Below are 26,294 nucleotides of genomic sequence, written 5' to 3'. Positions count from 1 at the left end.
AAACAATCACATGGGGTAGACGACTTTGTTTGATTTATCCATTAAAGAATTTGATGCCACATGGTCATTTCAAACCTAGTTATTACATACATGAAACAGTATCCCAATTACTCTGTTGCTAATCTTTCTCTCTTGTTGCTGCCTTGTGTGGAGGGAGAGTAAATCCTTCTTTGGCTCAAACTGTAAACTAGAAAGTTTGCACTCGGCAGTACAGTCCTAGTTGGCAACCTTGCTACCCAACCACTGGCTGTACGGAAACTGTGAGTGGCCAGCAGTAGACAGGCTGAACAACATCCACAGGCACAGGGCTAACCACACACATTACGTCTGTGAGGGTGTGTGTGCTACTACGGGTTGACTTGCCCTACTGTTGAATGAATACTGTGATGCATACCTGAGAGTAGAGCAGTAAACTTCATTGGCATGGACGCCAGGAAATTTGACTAAACAAAATATAACCTACAATAGTGTACAAGATGCATTAGTGCAAAACATACGACACTTCACAGGAGGGTTGGTGCAAACATTTACACTTTCTCTTTAGCTTGTTTGGCTTGGCGTCTCTTTTGGTTTTAGATATGATGGCTATATGTCTGCCTCAATCTAACTCTGGTGACCTTCCTGTGACGAACATTACCAAGACTGCCCAACCTGCTGACTGCATCTTTCCTAACGATGACATTATGTTTCGGAAAGCATGTTTAATGGGTAGCCTATAAAAGAGAAGAAAATTGTTATGGTTTGGCTGAGTTAACTAAGTATAATTTACAGATGTGCAGTCTTTTGTCTCTTCCGTTTTGAGATTACACAGTCACTGGAATTACTTGCAGTCTGCTAAAATGGTGTTTGGATAAATAACTCCACACTGCGTAAGGTGTGACATTAGCACTGTCAGGGTTAGGAGTTCATTTCCCTGTACACATATTCCTGGAAACCTTTCTCTGTAAACGCAACCATTGCATACCTTGTTAGCAGTAACCTCAGTCAGTCTCAACATGAACGAGACTGAACCAGATGGCTCTCCAAAAAGCCCCACAGAGAGAAACCCTTTAGCCTCCTTTATAGCTGGGACTGAAACCTGCTTTGAGGCTTGTTGGTGAACATAATACAGTATATTGTCTACTTTACTGAAACATTAAACCTGTCATTTAATCACTTCCTCATTTAAGTATAATCTTTAAACCTGAAGTACAATGTTGTGACAACCTGTATTACTGCATACGTGACTATTAATAGACTATGCAACTCGGTAAATCTGATGAATCAATGTAAAATGTAAACCAATTAATTCCTGCTATACTGGTTAGTTCACTGTATAATGCTACTTCTTAATAAAGTGGCTCCTTCATGACTTATAAACACCTCTCCATCAAGACAAACAACAAAAGGCCACTTTGGTTTTGTGCCAATGCTAAAGCCTGCCATATCGGAGTAGTACCCATTTATTCCTATTTGACATCCACAACCTCTGCTGGCCAAGAAGTTCCACATTTGTTAAATAATTTCTCCATGCCAGTATACACGGCTAAGACACATGAATAAATCTATTCATTTCATCTCCCAATACATCAACTAATCAATTCAAATATCTATCCCACTTTCACCACTCCCAAGGTCATGTATTTTTAAATTATTCATCGGTTGTCAAAATAGTTGTGATTAATCAACTAAGTGTAGCTTTATATCATTTTAAAATATTGCCAATATCAACCGGGGCGTTTCAAAACCAACTCCAACCCCCAGTGAATGGACAGTTGCACTTAGAAAGGGGCTAAAAGAGCAAGCCAATTTACCAGCCGTATCTGGATGTTGTACTGTAATGATCAATGTAGGATTTCATTACAACCAGATAATATTCTAGACAATTTCAAGGTCAGAAAAACTGCTTCAGTTATGGCTTATGGGGGGAAAAAGTGTCAACTTTCTTCAGTCTCTCCTCTCTCAGTTGAACAGCAAAGTCACTGATTGTGCTAACAAGTACAGAGACACATCCTGGATCCATAGACAGTGGGGATGCTGTGACAACATGACAGCAGTGATGTCACTGAGGTCCATCTTCTCCTACGACCTGAAAGCCCTCCAGTTAGCTGTGTTAGGATAGATTTCCTCACTAATTACTGCGGTAAACTGATATTGCTGCTCTCGTTTGGTGTGTGCGGGCCTCTCGCAGCATCAGCAGCAGGCTAGCTTTGTATGGCTGCTTTGCTTTTTCATCGCGGACATTGAGAATGTTATTAAATTAAATATGTACGGTAAAGCAGACAAACTCAACTCACAGCAGCTAACGTTAGTTAATACAAAACAGAGAGACGGACAGAGAGGAAACATAGCTAGCGTCAAGCTAGCTTATCCATACAGTCACGACAGCCTTGTAATAATAACATAATGACAGCGGTAACATTATATTTATCTTCACAGCCAGACCTGTACACAAGCAGCTAGCTAGCTAGTATCTATGTGTACTAGACCTGCGAGCTAAAGCTAAGTTTGGCTAACGCTAATCAGCTCGAAGTCCAAAACAGTTGACCACTATTTCGAGCAGCGAGCCCACTTAGCGACACCCCGCCCGCTTCTGGAGGAAAACGACGAGTTAGAGAAGGAAAACAACAGTTCTCGTCCCGTTGCATGCAAACGTGACAGTGAAACAAACACAAGTGTTGATAAAAGAGCTGTCAACTTACTTATTTACAGCGTAAAGGAGTTGCTCGCTCGCTAGCTGTCACAAGAGTTGCAGCGAAGATCGTATATCTTTACGAAGATGTATCACTCGGGAGTTTAATGACACGCTTTCCGGTTTGTAGCGTAAGCGTGATTTCGCGCATGCGCGGGACTCTTGCAGATTGTCTGACTCGCCCAACTTCATTATCATTTGTGTTTAGGAATTTGAGGTATTCTTTTAACCACTTCAGTTCTGCCACGTACGTGTATGCGAAAAGTATACACACATTTATTTTTGAAATACATTTAAAATGTAGGCTATGTAATTTTGAGTCATTTTCATGTCTCTCCTTTATTGTTGCATAATCAAATTGGAAAAATATGATTTGAATGAATACATAAATGCTTTGTACTGAAAACTGATTTCAGCATCAGTGGTTGTTTGCCTCATGACAATGTGTGCGTGTGTGTGTGTGTGTGCGTGTGTGCGTGTGTGTGTGTGTGTGTGTGTGTGTGTGTGTGTGTGTGTGTGTGTGTGTGTGTGTGTGTGTGTGTGTTGTGGTGTCAGTCATCACACAGAGCCATTTCAAGCCGTTACAAATCTTTAATTCAAAAATTAACACTGTCAAATATTACTGTTTCTGTATTCGTCAGTTACGGTATGTGTTTTGACCACATATCTAAAAAAAATGTTTACTCTTTTTTCAAAGATAAGTAAGTAATAAAATATATAGGTAATACAATGCTTAAATGAAGGAATGATGATCCTATTCTGTATAGTGGACAACAAACATGGATAAACACACACTTTTATTTAATTCCTGGACAGATTTCACCAGTTGAAAAATCAAATCTGTCAACCTTAAGTGATGAACTTTCATTTTGCCAACACTGTATATTTATTTTCCCTGTTCAGTTAATCCAGAGGCAGAAAAAACACAACTGTAAAATGGTCTTGAGGAGTTCCAAGATGTATAGTGTAATGGCATCTATTTAACCTTAATGAAAACGTAATTGAGAAATAAATGAAGTAGCTGCTGTTCAATTAATTCTAATTATGTAATATGCTTGATTGATAACATCAAGCCTGTCTGGAAATCTCGTAAAATTAACATTTTCACACCATGCAAGTCCTTCTTGCCTCGCTTCTTCACCCTCGCTGAATCTTGTAGTACACATAAATGAAGACAAATATCACAGGAAATATTATTGAGTGTGACAAGCAATGCTGGGTAAGTGTTATGTAGAAAAAGAGCACGGTGAAACAGTTTTCACTCACATAAATGTGTATTCTGACTTCCTCACAATATGAAAAACGATGAAAATAAATGACATGGTTATTTGCATTTCAAATATTCAACATGAAAGTAGTACTAGAGTATAGTAGGAGTGTGTAGACAAAATAGCACAAACTAGTAAATCACACTCCCTCATTCAATGCACACCAACTCCAGGGTGCACATTGTTTTTTTCGTTACCAACACAACGGGATCAATTGCTTTCCGGTTTATATTTACATATCAAACTTTTTGCATCACTGTCAAAAGAGAAAATCACTCAATTAATTTCAAGCTGTTGCGTTCAAGGGCTCAGGCGTCCTTCCTCATTCACAGGTTTACACCTCAGAGGAGAAAGTGGGGTTCAAAGTGGATCTGGCCACCCAAGAGGACTTCAGTACCCATGATCCAGTTCTGCTCGTATGTCTATCCGCATGTGCAGCATCGTCAAATGTTCCTGGGCGTGCACCACCCTTACAATATTCCTCCAGTGGGGACACAAACTGCTGGAAGGAGCAGACTGGAAATGAAGAGCTGCAGTAGTTTGCCAGACAGTTGCATAGAGAAAGCCCCGGTCGTCCGCCCTCCTCCACCTTTACTGTAACACGAGCGTGCTTCCAGAGATGCAGAACCCTCCAGACGTTTCCTCCTTGTAACCTTGTTCAAATGTATTTCACTGTCATTCTGCGAATCATGACAACATTGCTTCATATTTACCACATACTTTATCGTACTCACTTTTTTTTTTTGTCTTTTTGGCAAATTAGGAAAATGTGTAGCAGGGGGAAATCATAAATTGTCTACAATAGCCCTCAGTCATTAAATACACAGTAACAGTCAACAGAGAGTTTACAACCGTTCCCTTCATGTCGGAGCACAAAGAGACGTTAACCTACAGTTTTATCTACCCATTAATTACAGAATTACGGTCTTCTTGAAAATGAAAATGTAAAATATAAGTGTATCAAGTGAGGAACTGGGTTTGAAGTGATCCCTGCTTGTCATACACTTTAGTCTTCAGCAGCTGTCTTACGCAATCCACACTTAAATCCCCCCCCAAACTCAAAATAAACGTGATAACCTCCACATACAGTGAGCCTTTCTGCAGCAGATCCTCACTGGCAGCTGCAGCAGGTGAACAAGTATGTTTGTGGTCTCGTTAGTGGTGGTGCTGGTGTGTGTGTAAGTGAGGAGAGGGGTGTCTGTGTGTAGGGTGGTGTTGGGGGGGGTTTAGGGTGGTCACACCTCGGTGCTGATGGCTCGGGTGTTGGTGTAGAAATCGGGAGGCCGGCCTCGCTGGGTCTCCCTCAGCAGGGAGCCTCGGATGGCGGGCAGTGGCATCGCCAGCGCCTGGTTCTCATAGTGTGTGGGCATGTAGGTGACGCGCTCGCCACCGTTGCGCATTTCATCAGTGGTGCGGATGTAGAAGGGGGAGTCATAGGGCGAGCAGGTGGGGCAGTAACTGCGTTGCCCCCCCGCGGGTTTGTTGGGGTCGGAGGATCCCGGCGGCTCTGGTGGCGACATGGACAGCGGCGTGATGATCGACCCGTCCAGGCCGGAGACGCTGCAGGCGTTGCAGGCGAAGTGTTGCTGAGAGATGGAGCCACTGTCCGACCCATTCTTCTTGCAGCAGTAGTACTGCAGAGAGAGAGAGAGAGAGAGAGAGAGAGAGAGAGAGACGTCCTTCACATGGCAAACTGTTTCCATACAGATTTATAACATAAAATGGCTGCACTTCAAACTACAAAACTGAGTTTGTTATTAAGTGTGAGCGTAATAAATCTGCAAATAAAATTAGATCAACTTACTTTTTCCAATATAATCAAAATGCTTCTAGAGCTTAGTATTGCTTAGTAATGCTTAGTATCATATGACATTTTCATATATTTGATGACCATTTGCAGTCTCCTGTAAGGTGATGTCATAATACAACATGGCAGATGGATTCATATTGAAGTGGGATTTAAACATCTTTCAGACTCACACTATAAGAGGCTTACCTGGAGTCTACAGTAACAGAGCACAGCTATGATACAAAGAAGTATCACTGTGGCCAGTATTCCTCCGGTTATGACAACAGTTCCAGCTGTCATCCGACCAGCTCTCCATCAAACTCTGACACAGGCACAGGAAGTGATGTCATTAACAAGAGCAGTCAACGTCACAGTCAGCACAGATACAATGGGCTGGAATTTAATTTCTAAGTACATTAACAGGGTAAATGCGAAAGGTCATTCTGTAATTATGTAAGAAAATAAGGTGGAAAACATAGTGTAAGTGACTTAAATACAAGCATGCATTATGAATATATATATATATATATATGGGATAATTGTACTCACGTTCAGTAAAGTTGCTTAACACCTGAAAGCAGAGAAATACAGCAACAGAGGTGGTTAAATAAACAGACAGACAGACAGACAGACAGGCATACAGACAGACAGACAGACAGACAGACAGACAGACAGACTGACAGACAGGCAGACAGACAGACAGGCAGACAGACTTACATCAGAAGAGTGTTTGAGTGAGCGGTTGTAAGGGTGAAGAGAAGTCAGCTCTTTGGTTGAGGTGAGCGGTCACACCACTGGACAGCCACTCTGTTTGGACATCTCTAAGGAGAGAAAGACATGGGGAAACCGTTTAACTGAAGAAGCATTACACATTTTCACCACAAGGTGGCAAAGCGAGAACAAAAACACACTCAGACAGAGAGCACTGCCACTAGATAATGACTAGAGAGACTAGGAATGAAGAAGAACGGCATGAATGTGTGTGCGGATGTTAATATGTGGTGTAAAGTGCTTTGATGGGAGACTAGAATTGCACTAAATAAACACAAGTCCATTCACCATAATTGTCTCCACAGCATTTGTCATTACATTCAATGCAGGAATATGTTTCCTTATTGGATTTCTGTAGGTTTCACTCTTATCCCCGTCTCCTCCACCACGGTGGTTCCAGATCTTCTCAAAACATTTTTTTTTTTTTGCTACAAATAATCAGTGATGTTTATCTCTTCCACACTCCAATACACACCAAGACACACATGCTGCTGTAGTATAGCAGTAAAAGTGATTTAGCGGCGAAGGGCTCTGTTGTTAAGAGGTTTTATTCTGACCTCACCACCAGAGAGACGGTTGCATCTGCACCAGATCTCCACGAGCTGAAAGAAAAGCAAAGCAACTAACCTTCATTCAGTGTTGCTGACTGAGAAACGTTACTGGGATTAGTTCTCACGAGTGAAACACAGAAACACACAAGAAGCCAACCCATAATGTTCAAAATGGTGGAGATCAAAGTCATTCAGGGCATCGGACTCTGTGTTGGACTGTTTTGTCATTTACTGTATAAATGAGATTCCTAGTGAGAAAGCCTGTTCACATCTGTGTCCTGGTGCCAATTACAAATAGGACAACCTGGAGCTTTTGGCAGTCCAACAGGCTGCCGAGGTGTTAAAACAGCACTATGACAATTTATCATGGTACTCACTGACGTCGCCCATTTGGTTTGTGGACGTGAAATTCGGATTTTGGCATCTTGGGTTTTTGCAACAAGAAGTGAGACGAGAGGGTGGAGCTAAGCACAACTGAATGCGTGACACAAAAAATCTACCAAAAACACATTGTGAAAAGGTTAAAGTTGTAAGACCAAAACACGGACAACACCCAGAATGCTTTGGGAGTCAATCACAAGGCAACCACGGCCATAGGAGTTGCCCCCTATTGGCCATTTGAAGGAATGCAAGTTTAAGGCACTTTCACCTTGGCTTCACTTTTCAGACCCAGAGGTTGCCACCTGATCAAAGTCAATGCAGCAGAATCAGATATACCATCACCCCTTCTTCTTTCTGTTCATAACCTGTTGCCAACTTACCCACAATGCAAATGGAGACATAAAAGTTTTTTAACAGTTTAAACACATGGAAAAAAGAAGGATTTTTGGGACAATGGGTGACCTGCAATTCTGACCGCTAAATCACAATTGCCAATCATTCTGAAAGCTCCCTAAAGGAAATACGGTAATACTGAGCAACTATACTGGAATTTCAATATATGACAAATAATATTTTGCCATGCAGCCCTATCATATATGTTCATGTTTTTCAGCAATTTGTCTTTTCTCTGTTAACTGTAATGTGGGATGATTGTTTCCATTGTCACGACTCTCAAAAATGTCACGTTAGTCCGCATGTTTGCACTGAAAAGCATATTTGAGTGACTGCATTTTTTACTCTAGTCCAAAGACAGAATTACTTCATAAGCAGCATCACACAACAGCTCCAGAGACGAGCTGAACATCTCAAACCGATGGCGATACGTCCCGGAGTTAAGAGAAGCTGAATGGGTTTCTCCATTAAAACACAGTGAGCTGTGCTGTCAGACTCTCCACTGAGGAGAAGAAAAGGAGGCGGTGCTGCTGCTCCCAGAGGCTGCGGTCTGCACCGCTACGCCGGCAGCTGAGCTCGTAAACCATGTTTCTTGTCACAAAGTACACTAGCCTTCAATTATTTGTGGAGACCAAACGGGAAGGCAGCTGACAGCTTCCTCTGAACGTCATTCATCATAAATCTCTCCGGTGTGCGCAAAAAAAATCAGACTCGGTACACCAAACTATTTTTCATAATTAATGCCAGCGTGGCGACTTCTACCGCACGGAGGAAATGAAAATGGAGTCACCACGTCAACCTTTACTCAGACAAAAAACAAAAACAGATTTGTTTTTCTCCCTGTTTACATGTTGCTCTGCAAGCACTTTCAGACGAACTTGTTGGTTAGATTAATTTGAGTTCACTTCGTTTGACAATCTACAGAGATGAATGAGACACACACACACACACACACACACGCACACACACACACACACACACACACACACACACACACACACACACACACACACACACACACACACACACACACACGCTAAGCAGACAGAAAGAGAGCTGGATCAGTCACCGTTGGGTCCAGATTAGAGTGGCCTTCAATCCCCAGTACTGCCTGAAGAGCCCTCTATGCTGATAAGACTCTCTCACACACTCAGAATTCACTCAGGCGATCATGTACTCGTGCATTACCAGACAAATCAGAATGTCCTAATAAAACACCCATCAGAACAGACACCCGCGTCTTCATAGCGCTTAGCAGCAGTGTTTCATTGACTACTGTAACACTCACCACAAATTACCACAATCGAATAGACTAATAACGGTTGATGCTGCGGTATGTTACATATAAAGTCAAATTGATTTCAGTAGGCTACTTTGAAGGCAGCATTATGTCAATCACATATTTCACTTTTAGCCCTTTTATAGTGATTTTTCAGCTCCTGTGAAACAAACATGACGGCTGTGAAAAACACACAGAACGAGCAAAAAGTCCATAGATCTGTCAAAGTCCCAAGCATTTTAAAAATCAGCCTCGTCTCAGGTGGATCGCACCCCGTGGATGATGAAATCCTCACAGAATCCCGTCGGTGTGTCACGTTGTTGTGAGCTGGAGCTGCACTGCACTGTGGTGCTTTAGTTGTTCCCCCTTAAAGCTTGAATCTGCTAGATTTTTTAGCCTGAGGCAGAAAATACATTTTTCTGTCCCACCATCACTGTTGAAGTTACCACGGCGACACCCGTCAGTCATCTCGTCTGGCTTATGTGTATCCTGAGGCGGTAAGTAATGCGGATGTTTGTTTGTTTATGGTGATATCTGATATTACAGCTTGTTACAGTTGGGTTACATTTTTGCCTACGGACTACAAGAGAGAGCCGAAATGTGAGGGGGGGCGTAACTTCCACCATGCTTTCAGAAAACAAGTTCTCATCAGGTGATGAGGGTCCGGGTGACATGGGTGTGTAGATGAGACATTAGGCTGTTGAATTCCTATTAATTTAGCACCTGGCTAGTTAGGAAGCTAGCTCGCTAATTCTTCTCCTTTGAGTTTTAAAAGCACAGACACATAAAAAATAAAACAAATGCATCGATAAACATTTTTGAGGATATTGTCTGCGTTGTGGCATTAATCGTCATCCACTTGACTGGTGTGGGCAAAACCAAACACAATGAACCTGTCTTTGTTATGATATACTGTAAACTATGTACTAGGTTGGATTATCTAGAATATGTTGATGATGTGTAAAAGTTACACCTGCGATCTTTCATTAATATCTCATTATTATTATTATTATTATTTCTCCTATAACTATTACTATCGCTGCTCCCATTATGTGCATTTCTGTCATATGGATTGATTATGTATGCGATTATTATGTTGTTTATTCTGTACACATATTGATTGGATTTCTGTCCACCCCCCCCCCCCCCCCCCCCCCGGAGGCAAATCTGTGACTTTTTAAAAATTTTGTATAAGAAATGTTGTGGGCTTTTATCAGCCATTGTTTCTACTTAGTTTATTGCTTTCCTTTGTCCTGTAAGTTATTTTATTCGTAAAATGAATAATATATGAAATGTGTGGGATAATGGAGGAGAACTGCAGGTTTCCCATATTGGCACATCAGAGTAATGAGACTATCTGGTGTCCCTCAGCCCCTCTTCCTCTGATGGACTGTTCCCTCTGGAGTGTCGGCCATCAGTCTTCGGGAGCAGCTGAAGGACCTCGACTGCCCTGGAGGATTTTTACAAGATTGATTCTTTGGATCTTAAATTCCTCAGAGTAGCAGTCGGCTAGTGTCAGCCTCTTCTCCCCAAAACACCCCACAGACACAGTCCATGCTTATAAACGCCACAGGTTCGGTGTCCACAGCTTGTGAACGAGACCGCAATTTTGTAGATGATGGATATAAATGAACGTATAGTATGAAAATCAACAAAGTAAAACACTTTTACTGTTGACATGTTGGAGATTCAAGGTTTTCTACCACTTTACTCAGATAAGGACCTGCTATGTCAATTGGCAATTATATATTGTGGTTTCTTTCTTTCAACAAATGTACTTATTGTAAGTCTCTTTGGACTGTGCTAAATGCCCTAAATGTAAATGTAAATGTAAACATGAGATTGGAATCAATGCAATTTGTGCTCAACATGGCCACACCTAATCTGGCAGCTCAAAGCTAAAGCTGCTAACAGCGCTAACGGTACAAACTTCCTCACAGAGCTAATAGTGTTTACCTGACAGGGAACCGGAGGATAGGTGCTTCAGACAGTTGGGATGGAGTAATGTCTGGCTATGCCCACAAAGCCCAGAGAATCTCAGATAACAACACACACAGAGGGAGAGTGACTTAACTATCTCCCAGACATTATTCCTCTCAATCTTTACAGAGAAAACAGTAGTTTGCTGCTAATGTCGCATATTTAAGTCTAAGAAGTGAGTCCAGTGAGAATGAACTGATGAACAAACAAATAAGTGAACACTAGTGAGTCGTTTGGATGTTTCATGATGATGAACTAAAACTAAAACTTGAAGCAAAGACAGCCCAGCCCTCAGTATGCGTGTCCTGTCAGTTGTAGGAAGTGTTCACTGTCAAGTCATCTGTATTCTCTCATCCACGAGAGATTATGGGCTGCCTTTGCAAGGTTAATTTTACCCAAGTCCCCAAAAATGTGGATGAGGTTAGTGGAGGACTGACAATTTTCCCTCCATCAACAACAATCCAAGCCCTGAACGGAGGACCGTGTTTGCGAATCTGTTTTTATCAACGTTTCTATTCCTGGCAAATTCAGGTGTTCGGCAGCAGTTGCAGCTCAGAAAATTCCAGCACACGTTATTTTGGAAAACCACCATTTTGTCATGACGGCTCTATGGCTGCCGTTGTAAGCAGGGAGAAAACAAGTCGCACATCCAAACAGGATTCATGGTCACAGTTGAAATGTAATTTGGCTAATCCTGTTATCTGTCGTTCCGAAGGCTTTCCTCTATCTGTTCCCTTTCTCTATCATCCCTGGTGCGGCCCAGCGTGGGCTGCTGTGTGTGTGTGTATGTGTGTGTGTGTGTGTTTGTTTGTTTGTTAGCATGCGTGGGTGTGAAGTAAACACAATTTAGGGGGTCGGGTTGGAAATTGTGGCATTTCTTTTTAATGATGATTATTGACTGTTAAAGTAGAATCAGCGGGAATATGTCAAATTAAAGCACAGGATGAGTGTTCGAAGGTAACAGATTGTTAGCAACTGCTTTTTTTAAAAGGCATGTAAACGCTTAAAAATTCATCAACTGATGAAACGTCAACAGACCCTATTTTAGGCATTTCACAAAAAAACCATTGGCTTTGAGATGAGGGAAACGTAGGTACGTTTTAGGACTCATTCCTGCACCGCTCTATTGCTTTGGATGATCAGTTTATGTGTTGTTCTTAGTGGTGAAGCTCTGGTGGAACCCTGCCGTGCACCTGCTCCCTCTTCTTACACACATTTGAAAATCAACCAAAGTTGATAGGAGACCAATTTTCACCAGCTTGAGATAGATATGGTTTTCCACTAAGGTTAGACTATCTCAAAAAACTTCACTGGAGTTTCATAGGAGGCATTTGATTCAGCCTGCTTGTCTTTCAACTTAAACAATTACAGAATTTCATGAACTGGAAATACAAACTCTCTCTTCTTTGTGGCATGTGACATCAGCTGTTAAAATTCAACCTTTGTAGTAAATATTGATTATCAATGCTTTATATTTGGCCCTTGTAATGAGTGTTAGTAAATAGATAATAAGGCCCTCATCATAAGTCCTTATATACGATGCTATAGTATCATTATAATGTGTTAATAAGGCTATAGCATTATGGACTGTACATTTTTTGATGCAAAAATGTTCCAAATAATAAAAAGTATATTAACTCCCCAAATGCCAACGATAAAACGTGACCTTGAAAGCCTTCTCCGTGTACTGAGAGACCTACAGGAGCTCAACCAACCGTCATCCCATCTTTCCTCCGGAGCTGTCGCAGCAGTTACAGCCCAGTAGGCAGAGATTGATGACGTTGAACATTTTAGTTCAATTACTTGATTTTGCTCGAGGTCATTTAGGGTGAACGAACGTGAAGAGCCACTCCCCAGAATGATCCTCTTGGCCCTATAAAAGCACATGATCAATACACCGGCGGTAAAAACCGCCTCTGTCCCCGTGAAGATGGAGGGAGATAGGACGACAGAGAGTTGGAAAACAGTTTCAGTCTTTTTTTTTTCTCCATCCAATCTGGACCATGTTCTGGTGCTGTATACGCTGCTGGCAGATTTATAACGGGTGTACATTATACAGCTCTCCAGGCTACTGTACTCCAGCCTGCCAGCTCCTGATTCAGCCTTTCTACATACTCGCCTCAAGATGTGGTGAATACCTTCACTTGCATGGCGAGCGCAAGATTCATTACTCGTCGTCCGTCTGTAAATTTAAATACATGCCGAATTTAACTTCCTCCTTTTATTAAAGGCTTATCGCCAGATATCCAGGCCGGTAGCTGGCTGTGCTTTATTTCTTCTTTTTTAAAATCCTGAAAGACATGTTAGCCTACCAAAAGGCTTATCATCTCAAACTGTCTCAGACTACTACTGCTTCCTTTACACAAACAATTCTTTCTTTTTGGTCTTTCATTTCATGAATCCTGCTACACATGGAAATTTGATGGAAAGTAGCTCAGGGCGAGTATAACTACCTACGACAGTCGCGAGTACCGGCTGAGTGAACGGCTGCCGGTAACGGAGTGGGGTCATGCAGCACACGCGACACAAAATGCATAATTATTTCACATTTTCTCCGAATCTATCAGCTCAAATCACGTCAGTTACAAGGCTGCTGGTGTCTGGGGGGAGAGTCCATTAAAAACCACAAGGGGCTCAAGGCCTGCAGCAGAGAGCTCATAAGCCATTGCACGGAGGGGATTTTGCTAAAACACGGTTCACTTAATGACAGTAATGATTCAATCTAATGAGGAGCCTGTCAAAACAACTGACAGAAACTCTCGACTAACTGTGAAAGTCTAAGCTGAAGGAGTGCCCTCGGGCAAGGCATTGTGCTGGTGTAACAGCTGTAGCTGGTGTGAGCTCCCAGGTTTGTGTGTACACTTGTAGAGCAGGACGGTGTGAGAAACGAGCACAGAACTCAAACGTCCCCAAACACGTTTAGATATTAAACAGATGTAGACCCAGCAGCCTGCAGCAGGGCTCAGCAGAGGAAGGGGAAGCTGCACAGGCGCTCGTCCACAACTGCTGACTGTTCCTTTTTGCTCAAACGGGGTCTTTATATTCATCTGATTTTAACTGTTGTTGCTTTAAAACTGTAAGGAGATTTTTGTGCTGATTTTGGTTTAAACTACATCCTTTACATCCCCATCCGTAAATGCTTACCGGTTAAAAAATATATCCACAAGCGTTGCTGTTGTAAACAACCCAAAGAGAAGAAGCACAGAGCAGAAACTCAATGGAAGAGGGGCACAGTATATGTATGATAGCATAGCTTTCACTTCAACTAAACCTTTCTAAATGCTTTTATCCAGCCCAACCGGTCGTAAACAACTGATATGATAACATGAGGTCAGAGGTCAAACCGACAGATACAAAAGGCGAATTTGGAAAGTGTTATTGGATTGTCAGTTTTCTTCTCAACGCTTCTCTTATCACATTTGATTGGTCGACATAATCAATCATAAAGCAACAGTCCACTTTTTGCAACCAGAAGTGACACATGAGGATGAGCTGTGTACAACTGAATGTTAAATAACTGTAAAATAATGTATTTACATGTTTTGTTTAGCAATATAATCTTCACAAATGAACACTACTTTTATGATTTTTTTAAGTGTGTAAATGCAATCGATACAGAACGCTAACATATTAAACAAACTTACATGTCACCACGATGAAGCGGAAGGCGGGCTAGTGTCGCCATGACGACGTTTCAGCATCAGTCATTTAGCCACGTGTTAGAAACAACCGTTTTTGAGATCAACCGCTATACTTCCCCAGGTGTTGAATTTCTGTTTGTTGTCTATAAGTTTTATTCTTACGTGACCAAATAGATCAACAAATCCAGATCCATATTGTTGTGTGACGGTACGAACAGAATTATGGCACTGATGGAAAATCATCCATTCATACAGTCATTATTTCATTCCTATCCGCAAGTTGCCAAAAACGCACTGCAAAATATGAAAGCTTTGAATTTGTATTTCAAAAACTCAAACTCAAAAACTGGAAGTTTCTCACTAGATTCAAAAACAGTCTGAACCAACTGCATCTGTCTTTGACGGATCACACGTCAAACTGCTTGAATTGATTTTCTTGGTAATGTCCAGTTAAGACTCAGAGGGGAACTTGAGAAGGAAAAGGGACTTGACGTTAAAGATGCAAACAGCTCTGCGTCGGCCGACTTTAAAAGGTTTGCAGAGGTTTCATTATAGCTCCTCAGCTCCTCCTCGGCCGTCCTGCGATATGCCAGCTTCTCTTTCCGTCTTGGCTGCAGAGCAGCATCAATGAATGCACGGGCCAGTACAGGGCAGCGGGCGGCCGCCGACGCTGTAATTACTGTACCTCCATTCTGCTGGTCAGCAGGGCAGTCTCATAAAAGGGAAAGAAACGGTCCAGCTTCTATCTTTGAGGGAGTAATGTACCACGAATATTACATTAGCATACATTCCCATGGGCATTTTATCTGTGACAGTTAATAAAGCGAGGAAGCAGAGCCAGCAGGATGAAGGCAGGGCTGCTGAGGTGCCTTGCTCAGGAGCAGAAAAGCAGAAGCAAAAGGGTTAGGTGGAGACATGAGGAATCAAACCATCAACCTAAGAATGAGCAATTCATGTTGTGCAAAATGTTCACCTCACCGGAAACTGGAGTTTCACAGCTCACTTTAAATAAATATTAAACATGAGGTTTTACTGCAAATATAAAACATGGCCTGGAGTCTGTGAAGCAGTCACGTCTTCAACTTCCCAGCCTTTCCCACAGCTGTCAAACTGGGTAAAGTGGTTATTAGATGTAATTATATGGCCTGAACACCACACGCTTCGCTGTCAGCCTGAATGAGTAGGCGTGAACCTGAGACCGCTGCTCAAGGTCATTTCAACACACGGCTGTGCAAAAGACACTGAGCCGATGACCTTCAGCTGACAGGACGGAAACCGAATCCACGGTGCCATCGTGTCACCAGGACAAACAGACTCAGATCTCCTCTCAGAACATCACACAAGTCTTTGAAGACACCTATTAACCTTTTGCATCTGGTCAAGTAAAGATGGCAACTGGAAAGCAGTTTCTTGCTCCATTTTGAGGCAATATTCAGATTAAATGTTTACATTTTTTGAAGTAATGTAATTTATTGGATTCATTATATTCCGTAATTGTTTGTGTGCGCTGGTTTCAGTGTTGTTTTTCTGAATTAATTATCTCAAATTTGTTGTGTCTAGAGACCTCTTTGACAAAACCACGAGGCATAAGCAAAACGTATGATCAATATTGTTTTTGTTTGAAATATGGCGATTGAGATAGAGGTTGTGGGTTTAGAAAATCCGAATTAAATGATCATATCATGTTATAAAGAAATGTATATTTCCAGTTGAAAGTCTTGCGGCGTTGAAGTGGAATCTCAGCTGCGTGACATGTTTTATTCATGATGAATATATATTTTAGCACACATTTCTTCCACGTTCACCTCGGGTCACAGTAATATCATCTGGGTTCTCTAACCTCCATTTCATTCCGCTCATTTCTTTCAAGGGTCTGTATTGCAGCTCAGTCTGGGTCAGAAAAACGGCTTATTGCAAGCGTTAATGTTGGATTCAAGCTCCGAGCAATCCTTGCATAAGAAGGCTGCTACATGAAGAGTTCTACGTTTAAAAAAAGATATGAATAAAACCAAGTTCGGGAGCTGGTGGGGAGTAACAACAAAGGGCATTAATCATTTTATTTTTTTATTTTAGGACCAAAATAAGTCAAATAACTGAGTGTTTGCTCATAAATGGTTAGGAGAGAAAGATAGGTAGTCTACATAGTTGGTCAAAATAAAGGGTGTGGAGTGTGGTGGTTTTTTTCCTACAAGGAAAGATTTTATGCCTTTAACAAGGACAAAAGTATTTTTTCCGAATTTTGTTCTAATAAATTGTAATAAATGTTGTTGTAATAAATTATCACCATCTCTATTACAGGAAATCAGAGTGAAGTAATCTAAAGAGTCTGTAAGTGGTACGGTTGTGTTCGTCTTCGTGGGTCTTCGTAAGAAATCTGAGGTTGACATTTGATCACGGACACGTATCTAAATGTCCGTCATTTTAAGGGTGCGCATGTTTGAGTCAGGAAGTGTCTTTCTAAGTGTGTACATCTGTATGTGTGTGATTTTGATGAGTCACCACAGACACGCAGCCAGCAGCAGTAGAGCAACGTTAGCAGATAACAGCGTTTCTGTTCCAGAGGCCTCGGGCTCTGCCAACAAGCCTTCCTCTCCGTGGCCTCATCCTCACCCGGCCTGGCCGGCCTCAGAGCTGCGTTCATATCCAGGCGCCACACGTTGGGGGACTTCGGGAATCCAATATAATTCAAACAGTAAAAAAAAAATCAGTACCATTCGAATGCTGAAATTAGTATTCGTAGTATTATTGGTATATTTTTTTTAAGAAAGGTCTTTTCTAACGTTAGCAGATCTCGCCCTCCTCGCCTTGGCCTACCCGCATAAACAGATGCTTTTGACACAAAGTCTGAAGAACAATAAAGTTTTCTGAATGAAAAATCTCACTTTCAGAAATAGCTGACGGCGAAATGAAAACAAAGATACCGATGGAGCTCTAGAAGCGATGACGTCATGACAAAGATGCATTCATGCTGCTTACTGCTAGCTAGATCGACCCGCGTCTCCATCGGCTTATTCATCTGCAACGAGACCAACGGCAGGATGTACGTGAGAGGAGGGCGTAACCATGGCAACGATGACACAGCTTCCCCAGGAGAACGGCAATGTGGTTGTTTTACTTTCTTAATGATTACTTATCTAGAAAGCTGTCACCTGTTGGTAATTCAACATATTTATTGGTAATGTTTTTGGAACGCCCTCTAGTGGACAGGAAGTAAAACAACCACATTGCCGATAATGGCATTGTGTAGTGTAGTTAATATTAATAATAGGCTGAATTTGAGCATTAAATATTCAAATATTGAAAAAAATATGGAATGAAATTTGAATAGTATTATAGAGACCGACACTACTTGTCAGGCCCACCTGATGCTGGTGCTTTTATCCTCACATAGTGTTGATTAATTAGACTTAAAAACACATCCTTCCTCCAGTAAGATTTGGACATTTTGATTAGGTTTGATGTACAGAATAGTTTAAAGCCACGTAGTCACACATAACATATTATGTTGGTGTTTTTTGCGTATAAATGGCTGATAATGGCTGTATCTTTCTCTCCCAGACACAGATTCAAATTGTTCCGACAATTACTGCAGGCTGGTCATGGCCGACCGAAGACGAGCCGGTGTGACCGACTGAAGTTGTGAAGGTTCCTGTCCCGCCTAATGCTGCGGTGCAGTTTGGACATGGCCCGTCTCACCTTTAAAGTGTAACTACCGTACACTCGATGCCACTGTGTGGCAAGAAATACCAATCCAGCAAGCCAGGAAAACCTTGAGGGGCTTCTTAATAATTCACACAGCACTCCTGAAACATGGAAACACATTCCCTGAGGAGCTCCTCACCCACCTCACACACGCACACACCTTAAAAACACTCTTCCATGCATGTTGTCCCAGAAAATACATTGAGTAGTGTGTCAGCAGGAGAAAGCAAGACATGATTTTACAACCAAAGGTGGGCTTAGTAAAGCAGTCCAGTGGTCTGCCTCTATAAAAATGTCTTATTTAAATAGGGCACATCCTAGCTCCTGTGATAATGTGATGATTCTTGATTTAATTACAGTATGATTTGTGTCACTAAGCCCTCTAACCTTCAGATGCTCATGCCAAACTTGAAAATGATGCAAGTTTGTAGGTCAATTAATTGAGATGACTTCATTTTGACCTGCAAACCTCGCTCTTCTATTTGACTCTTAGTTAGTTAGTTGCCCCGAGCATGACTTAAAAAAAAAGATACTCATCCACGAAGACCGTGAGACTTTTAAAATACAGTAATACGAGGCCAGTTCTCCGTGTCTGCATATAGATATTATCAGCAGGCTGGTCAAGGATGCATGTGACCAACATATTGGAGCTTTTGTCTGAAATAACAACAGCAGGACGAGCGTTTGTCCATCTGGTTTTTGAAAATGTTTCATTGGTCCAAATACTTCAACCACAACAACAACTAGGAAAATGATGAGCCATAAGGCTCTGTCCGGGTTAATGAGGCAGCTTGGGTTAACTGTTCTTAAATGAACTGAGGTCATCAAATATTTAGTTTCCCAGCCAGACACCCTGGCAGGGTAAATGTTGCTAGCAGCTAGTTGGAATCCCCCTGTTCTGAACTGTTGGCACAGCACAGCATTATACAACCTGTGTATTAAATACACTGTGTCTGCCGCTGCTGTGTTAGCTGTGACAGGCCCTGACTGCAGACTCCTCTGGGAAATCAGCCCACTTCCTCTTGTATCACAGCAACTGGAGGTGGAGGAATTAAGGAGAGTGTGTGTGTGTGTGTGTGTGTGTGTGTGTGTGTGTGTGTGTGTGTGTGTGTGTGTGTGTGTGTGTGTGTGCATGTGTTTGAGGGCAAGGTGGAGAGACAGGAGGATATAGAGAGGCTGCTCTGGAGTTATTTAGTCAAGCTGTATTCTCCCATATAGCTTCCTCTGTGAGAAATGGGTCAGAGCAGCACAGCACCTGCTGCTGGCTGTTGATGCGGAAGATCAATAACTCTTCACGCGGAGCGGCCCGGTGCACCATTTAACTCGGCAGTGAAGGTTCGCTTTATGTTTGCGCCGACCGGTGCAGGCAAATCAGAGAAGTTTCATCTCATTATTCAAATTGCCAAAAATTTGCCAAATACTATAACTCGAGATAATTGATGCCCAATGCGTCTGCAAAAAAATAGCATCCTGTAACAAAAGTCACTTGTGAAACTCAAACAGAAACAGCTGAATTGGATGTTGACAGATCATGTTTGTAAAGTGGGACTGGAGATTTGTCTTCTCCTCGTCTGAAGGGATGAATCATAAATATTGATGAACTTTGTTACTATGTTCCAATTAGTGATAATTGTTCCCCTTTTCTTTTATAGTTAAGCAATGCAGGTGTGTCAGTGTAAAATAGTGAAGCCCTTTCGATCCCATTTACAACAGCAGGCCTCAGAAAGACTGAACAGTGTGAGTTCTTTGATCAACGCGGGACCTTCACCTGTGCCCTCTTTCTGTCTAAAACCTTTCATGACTGGATATCATTTTAATGCTCCTGGCCCTCACATGCTCTTCATCTTTTCAATTAGAAATGATGCAGTCTTTTTATACCAAATGCCAGCAGCAGCAGCAGCAGCAGCAGCAGCAGGCCACCGAGACCAGACTGAACCAGAGTGAAAGAAGATCACAGCAGCAGCAAAATGGCAAAACCCCAAGACTCCAGCTCCTGCTGAGCGGCTCCACTGTCACTTCCTCTCCCCTGGAAGCCTTAAAGGCACACTTCACGTTTCATTGAAGTCACACAAAAAAGACAGGCAACGTGAACCTTTACAGTGAATGTGAGAGACTCGTTCACATCAAGGGTTCGAGTCAGATAATAAGTATCCGCCACCTTTGTGTATTTGAACCCAGAGCCAATTCCATACACACACACACAAAAACAAGCATAACATGTGACCACCGTCTCCCATCGTCCGTCACTCAACGTACCTGATGCGGTTACATTGTCCGTTTGTTCCAACTCGAGGCTAATCCCGTGGACTTGGACCGTGTGGAGCCAGCAGCATCCTTATCGCAGCGGGAAGAGAGCAGAGACGCGCCGCGCACGGGACTGCGGCGGGACTTCTCCAAGGATGCGCCGGGGTCCAGAGCGCGCAACGCGGGCAAGGAACGAGCCAACACTCCCAGACTAAAGGTCAGCGGGACGGCCAGCAGCCACCGAGCACCGGAGCATAGTCCCGGAGCGGACGCACAGTTAGACGCGCGGACGCCGCTTCGGGATCAGCACTTTTTTTTACGCGCGTGTGACATGTGGACACGCGATCACCTTCACGCGCTGCGGCGATCTACTCCGGACACCGAGGTGGCAAACAAGCATCCGGAGGGCTTTGGAATCACAGGAAATCAATCAGACACATCCAACAAGTGAGGGACGAGGAGGAGAAATGACGGAGTCCGCTGCTGGGCGGACTGGGAGGAGGCGGTGGGAGGAGAGGAACCGCCCCACAAACACCGCGCTGGCAAAGGGGCCGATGTGTTACTTTTCAGAGGGATGCTACGATTAAAAACATTGGTTGGAACAAAAGGTTATTAGAGGAGATATTAGTCAAATATCATAATAAATAAGCTGCAGTGAGTCTTTATCATCAGACCACAAGTATCATAAAGTGTAGTATGATCTAGATTACATGGGGAAATATATATATATATATATATATATATATATATATATATATATATATATATATATATATATATATATATATATACACATAATACACTGAATAATATAAACTATTATATATAGACATATAACATCACAGTAAAGCCAACCTTCTATGAGGCGATTACAAAGTCACTATGGACACATAGTAACCTGAATATCATCCTGATGGTTGGTCCAGGATGTTCCCATTAGAAAAGGATGCTGAGTAATGTGGTTGTGCCAGCAGCACACAGTAAATAAATGCCCCCCCTCCCCCCTCCTCCCTCCCTCCCCCCAAACACAGACCACTGAGCTGCAGTAATTGATTTGCCCTCAATCACTGGTCCCTTAATCTACTTACTGTTGCAACCAAGTCAACACAAATATCGACGGAGAGGGGAGGCCTGGCAGACCAGACACGGCTGCGCTGCACCACAGAGCTGAGACACGACAAGATTCATACCACCGAGTCACGGGACCGATGATGAGGGAGCGGTGGGAGTCAGGGGGGGTCTGGGAGTGAGGGGGGTAAGAGAGCAAACACACCTTTACTATTACGTGTTGGGGAAAAGAAGAGTGATCGATTCGGAAAATGCTGAAACAATACGCCAACTGAGCTTTCTGATGTATTTTGAATCTGATTCAAACTTAAAGTGTCTGAAAGGTGAGAAAGTGTCATATGTTGTCAGGCTGATGTGGAGCAGGCCCAACACTCATCAGCTCACCATTTCTTTCCTGCTCCCCGTTGCTAGGACTTGGTTCTCCCCGCCTCACATTCCCAGCCACACCCGTCCGACCATCAGCCTCCGAGACACTCCAAAAAAAAGCTAATATTGCAAACACAGTTAGAGACGAGGGAGATTAAACTTTTCCTGAAACAGCAGCTTCTGTTCATGATCGTTGGTAGCTACACAGCAGAGGAAAAGGCTGCAGGGAGAGCTGGCTGCGTGGCTCCGTACTTCATCTGTGTTCATTGATCTAGAAAACTGCCTCCAGTGCTGCAGAAAGCGATTTCACCCGTAGCTGCCCAAAAATACAGACAAACGAGTCAGTGGATGAGGAATAGTAGGCTTTATCTTCAAAATGAATCACTGGTACGAACGTTTAAGCAGTTTTTATCATGGAAGAAAGATATACATGCACTTAAAAGGAATCATTTTTACATCATAGGAAACACAAACATTCACCTTTTGGCTGAGAGTCCAGCAGCTGATTAGCTTAAAGACTAGAAACAGGTAAGACAGCTAGCCTGGCTCTATCCGAAGGCCAGTGATCACTCATAAATATGTTATATCTTCTTTAATCTGTACACATTTACAGGCGGGTTATCTGCTGAAGTATTTATTGGCTGAGGCAGTGACAAATAAGGGGCCGTTCCCAAAATGTAGAACTATTCCGTCAAATCCAAAAACCTGAAACATGATTTATTTCAAACTCTCTATGAATGTTTTAAATCTTATTCGAAAACGAATCTGATCTGAGAATTTCTAAGTAAAGCGGCTCAAACCTGGAGAAGAGCAGCAGCACAGCCACAGAGCAGAAGGGACTGGAGCAGAGGGGTTGCCAGTACTTTGGGGTGTATATGAGACAGCGCAAAGAGCTACTTTCAAAAGTAACTAATATTCCAGCAACAACAATGCATTATTCTTTTAAGTTATATGAGTTGTGTGAAGTTGAAGCGGTGGTTTAGATGCTTATTAATGAGTGTTACCGGAAGCGTTTATCTCAATAAGAGCCCCGGCTGATGAGCTGAACTTTGGCTCGTGGGAAGACGATTGGTTTGCATCCATTACTGTGATAAGCTCCAACAACAGGTTTTAGTCCCACGGTCAAGTTCAATAGGAGATGGAAAGAAGAGAAATGTATGACACGCCAACTCGTATGCCATTATGGCGTGTTATCACTACGCACAATCGCCTTTTCGCGTGTTTATCAACGCCGAACCCTAACCCTAGAGGGCGTTTACATACACGCGGATGTGAAGGGTCGTTTCGCTAGAGGGTGCTGACAAACTCGCGGATAGCTCGAATTGCGTGCCGATAACACGCCACAGGAAGTGGCGTGTATATTTACGAAAAAGTCATGATGCCACGTTGGGTAGTATTACTGTGATCACCACTATGGGTTAACAGACAAAATAAAGAATTGCTTCTACCAAAAAGTACATTAACAGAACTAGAAAGTCCCGCTCACACTATTTGATTGACAGGTGGGTTCTGGGAAATGCAGTGCTGAAACGCCCTTCAGTGAGTTCTGACACTGGAGCCTCTGTAAATGCAATAAAGGAAATGTCTTTATTTAATGTATCTGGTTCTGTATGCATACGACATCAAATCAGATGAACATACAACCACACTAGCCTTCACAACGCCGGCTGTTTGGTGTGGAAAGAGGGAGCAGCGTCTCTATGGCAACCTGGGGATTGAGAGGTCACTGTGCGTGCGTGTGACAACAAAGCTAATGCCATTTCCTGTGCTGGGAGGCAGCTCCGACTTGATGCTTATCTGGCTCTGCCCATCCCTGATATTTTAGTGGACTGACTGGTCGTCTCTGTGGCCATGTCCACACTAATGTGACTATGTCAAAATGTTCCAAACACACTTCTTAAGATAGGTTTCTTAAGGTTTTGCCATTCACACTGAAAAAACAACTACTAAAAAACAACTTTTCTCTCAGGCGTTTGCAGCTTTTAAGAATATTTCTGTGTGGCCATCTTTTCTACATTTTCTGCCAGTTTGTGAATTTCCACTTCCCTAAGCAGCACCATGGTTCTTATCAGCGGCCAAGGTGTGGTCAGGCCTTCCTCTGGTTGTCATGGAGTCGCAAATGCTTAATTTTAACACTTAGAAAATTGCTTCATAAGTTGGGTTCTGTGTTCCTCATCTTCAACACTCGCATCTTCACAGCACTTTACTTTTTTTCCCAGACAACAGGCGCTCACGTGACAGATTGTGCAAACAGCACAAGTACAAATTGAATATTAAACTAAACTGGGATAGAGGCAAAGCATGAGTGTCTGGTTTGATTTAGCTGTGACATAAGAAAAGAGGCAAGGTCTTAAGATGGGCGCTGACGTTATGTTCCAGGGATTCCTACCAGTTACCATGTTGTTCTATATATAGTGCTTTCATTTTCAGCTGGTCGATTTTACTTTAAAGTGTAACTTGGTGAACGCAGTGATTACAAGTGACGTTTCAATTTCCTCCGTCCCTAGGAAGGTAAACCTAGAGGAATGAGGAAGGGAGGAGAAAAGATGAGGGGAGGAGAAAAGAGGAGGCAAGGACAAAAAGGAAGAGATGGGAAGAAGCGAGAAGAGGATGAAATAGAAGAAGGGAGGAGAGAAGAAGAGGCATGTGGGTGATGATTGATTATGAATAAGTGTCATGCTGCTGGCTGTAAGTGAAGCCATTCATCAGGTGACCTGCTGCTCCGCCTGCTCTTCATTCAACGTTGCTTTCTCGAAACACAAAGTTTCATCACTTAACTGCTGACAACGGTCGGTTTAAGATCGATTACACACCGCCAGTTGGCATCAATATCCATCAACGCCATCTCGAGTGCAGATGTGCAACTTTTCAAATCACAATACATTACACCCCACTGAGATGTTGCATCTAATTAATTAGAATCCATTATCTCCGCTGTCATGGGCCCGGGTCGTGGTGGCAGCACGTTTAGAGCACACATTTCCTCCCAACACAGAAGAAGAAGAAAACCCTCGATTCTGGTGTCAAAAAAAGCAGCAGTGGTCACTAAAGCACAGACGAGGACAGGACCCCCTCCGGCAATGTTCCACCATGAAAAAGCAGGTTTAATGGGGCGCCCGGCCGAGCTTGGAGCACCGTTGCCTTGCTAGGTGAAGCTGGGTAACTGTGGTGGCAGATCAGGGCTTTCAACACTTGTATGAACACAATCTTTATAACGTTCCTATTGGACAACTCTGCAGTGCATGATTTACGTCCATTGACAAAATGTAGTGCCAAAGGAGAAAATGATGCAGCAAAGCGAGGGTGAGCAGGTTGCTGCGGTAGGAAGGAGGTCAGACAGTGTGCCACATCACGGATCAGTGATTAACCAACCCTAACCTTTTCTCCAACCATAAATAAGTATTTTAGTTGTTTTACACCAACCGTTTAATTACGGTCTTTCCCTTATCTTTACTATCCACCATGCATGGATATAGAAACGTCAACTTGCTTGATTTGCTGCTGTGTTGAACCCGTCTGTGAAGCAAACGCTGCAGACCGTAGTTTCATGTAATGAACGTCTACAGTGAAGGTTGTTTGAGTCCCGCTGCTGTGACATCGCCTACTGTATATGAATGGGTTTAAGCCCGCTCATCCCAGATATTGTATAGCTCAGGGTCTTGTTACACAAACCCTGGCTAATGCACCAAAGGCCTGACAATGGAGGAAACAGGGAGGGTTTTAACTACAGATTCACAGTACTTATTGGAGGTCACTCCTTACACCAACAGTCATACATAGAATGAATCTCTCCGCCCGTTTAATGGATGTATTTTATAATCTTTTGTAGAATAAAGAGTCGGCTGAAGTGTCTCTTCAAATAAAGAAGGCAAATTAGAGGAAGGGGGGGATTAGGAAAAGAAGACTGGTGGAGGAGGAAAGACAGGATAACAGAGAAGGGGGGGGGGGGGGTCTATGGGGACAAACAATACCCAGTGATGGTGTATATTGTCTCTGTTGTCACTGAGCATGGCAGTTTGATGCATTGCACTGCTGGACCAAAGACAATTCTGCGAATGCGGACAGCCTTGCGTATCTGCATATCGATTACTTGTGGCTGCCATATAAATACAGTTTAATGGAACTGTCAGCGTGTGCCATCGCATATTAACGGAGGCTGGAGCTCAGCTGCAGCTGGATGCTGCTGCCAA

At 42.8% G+C, this 26,294-nt stretch overlaps 2 protein-coding genes across 3 annotated transcripts in view; both read right to left on the bottom strand.

The window, feature by feature from the left end:
- The window catches only part of rabgap1l (RAB GTPase activating protein 1-like), a 98,319-nt gene extending 95,526 nt beyond the window's left edge, over nucleotides 1–2,793 (bottom strand). For both annotated transcript variants that reach the window (XM_084012295.1, XM_084012296.1), the window contains exon 1: nucleotides 2,682–2,793. The gene's annotated coding sequence lies outside the window, so the exon portion shown is untranslated. The remainder of the gene's footprint in view (nucleotides 1–2,681) is intronic.
- A 461-nt stretch (nucleotides 2,794–3,254) lies between these two features.
- Nucleotides 3,255–21,112, bottom strand: fam163ab (family with sequence similarity 163 member Ab). The gene is made up of 5 exons (XM_084010965.1): nucleotides 20,683–21,112; nucleotides 6,446–6,549; nucleotides 6,278–6,299; nucleotides 5,936–6,050; nucleotides 3,255–5,573 (listed from the first exon to the last, which is right to left on the bottom strand). Exons 4-5 carry the CDS (start codon nucleotides 6,026–6,028, stop codon nucleotides 5,175–5,177), a joined length of 492 nt encoding a protein of 163 aa, XP_083867091.1. The 5' UTR covers nucleotides 6,029–6,050; nucleotides 6,278–6,299; nucleotides 6,446–6,549; nucleotides 20,683–21,112; the 3' UTR covers nucleotides 3,255–5,174.
- Between the last annotated feature and the right edge of the window lie 5,182 nt (nucleotides 21,113–26,294).

This window comes from Eutrigla gurnardus (assembly GCF_963514095.1).
Source record: "Eutrigla gurnardus genome assembly, chromosome: 6".
NCBI lineage: Eukaryota > Metazoa > Chordata > Actinopteri > Perciformes > Triglidae > Eutrigla > Eutrigla gurnardus.
This window is presented reverse-complemented; position numbering and strand designations above follow the sequence as displayed.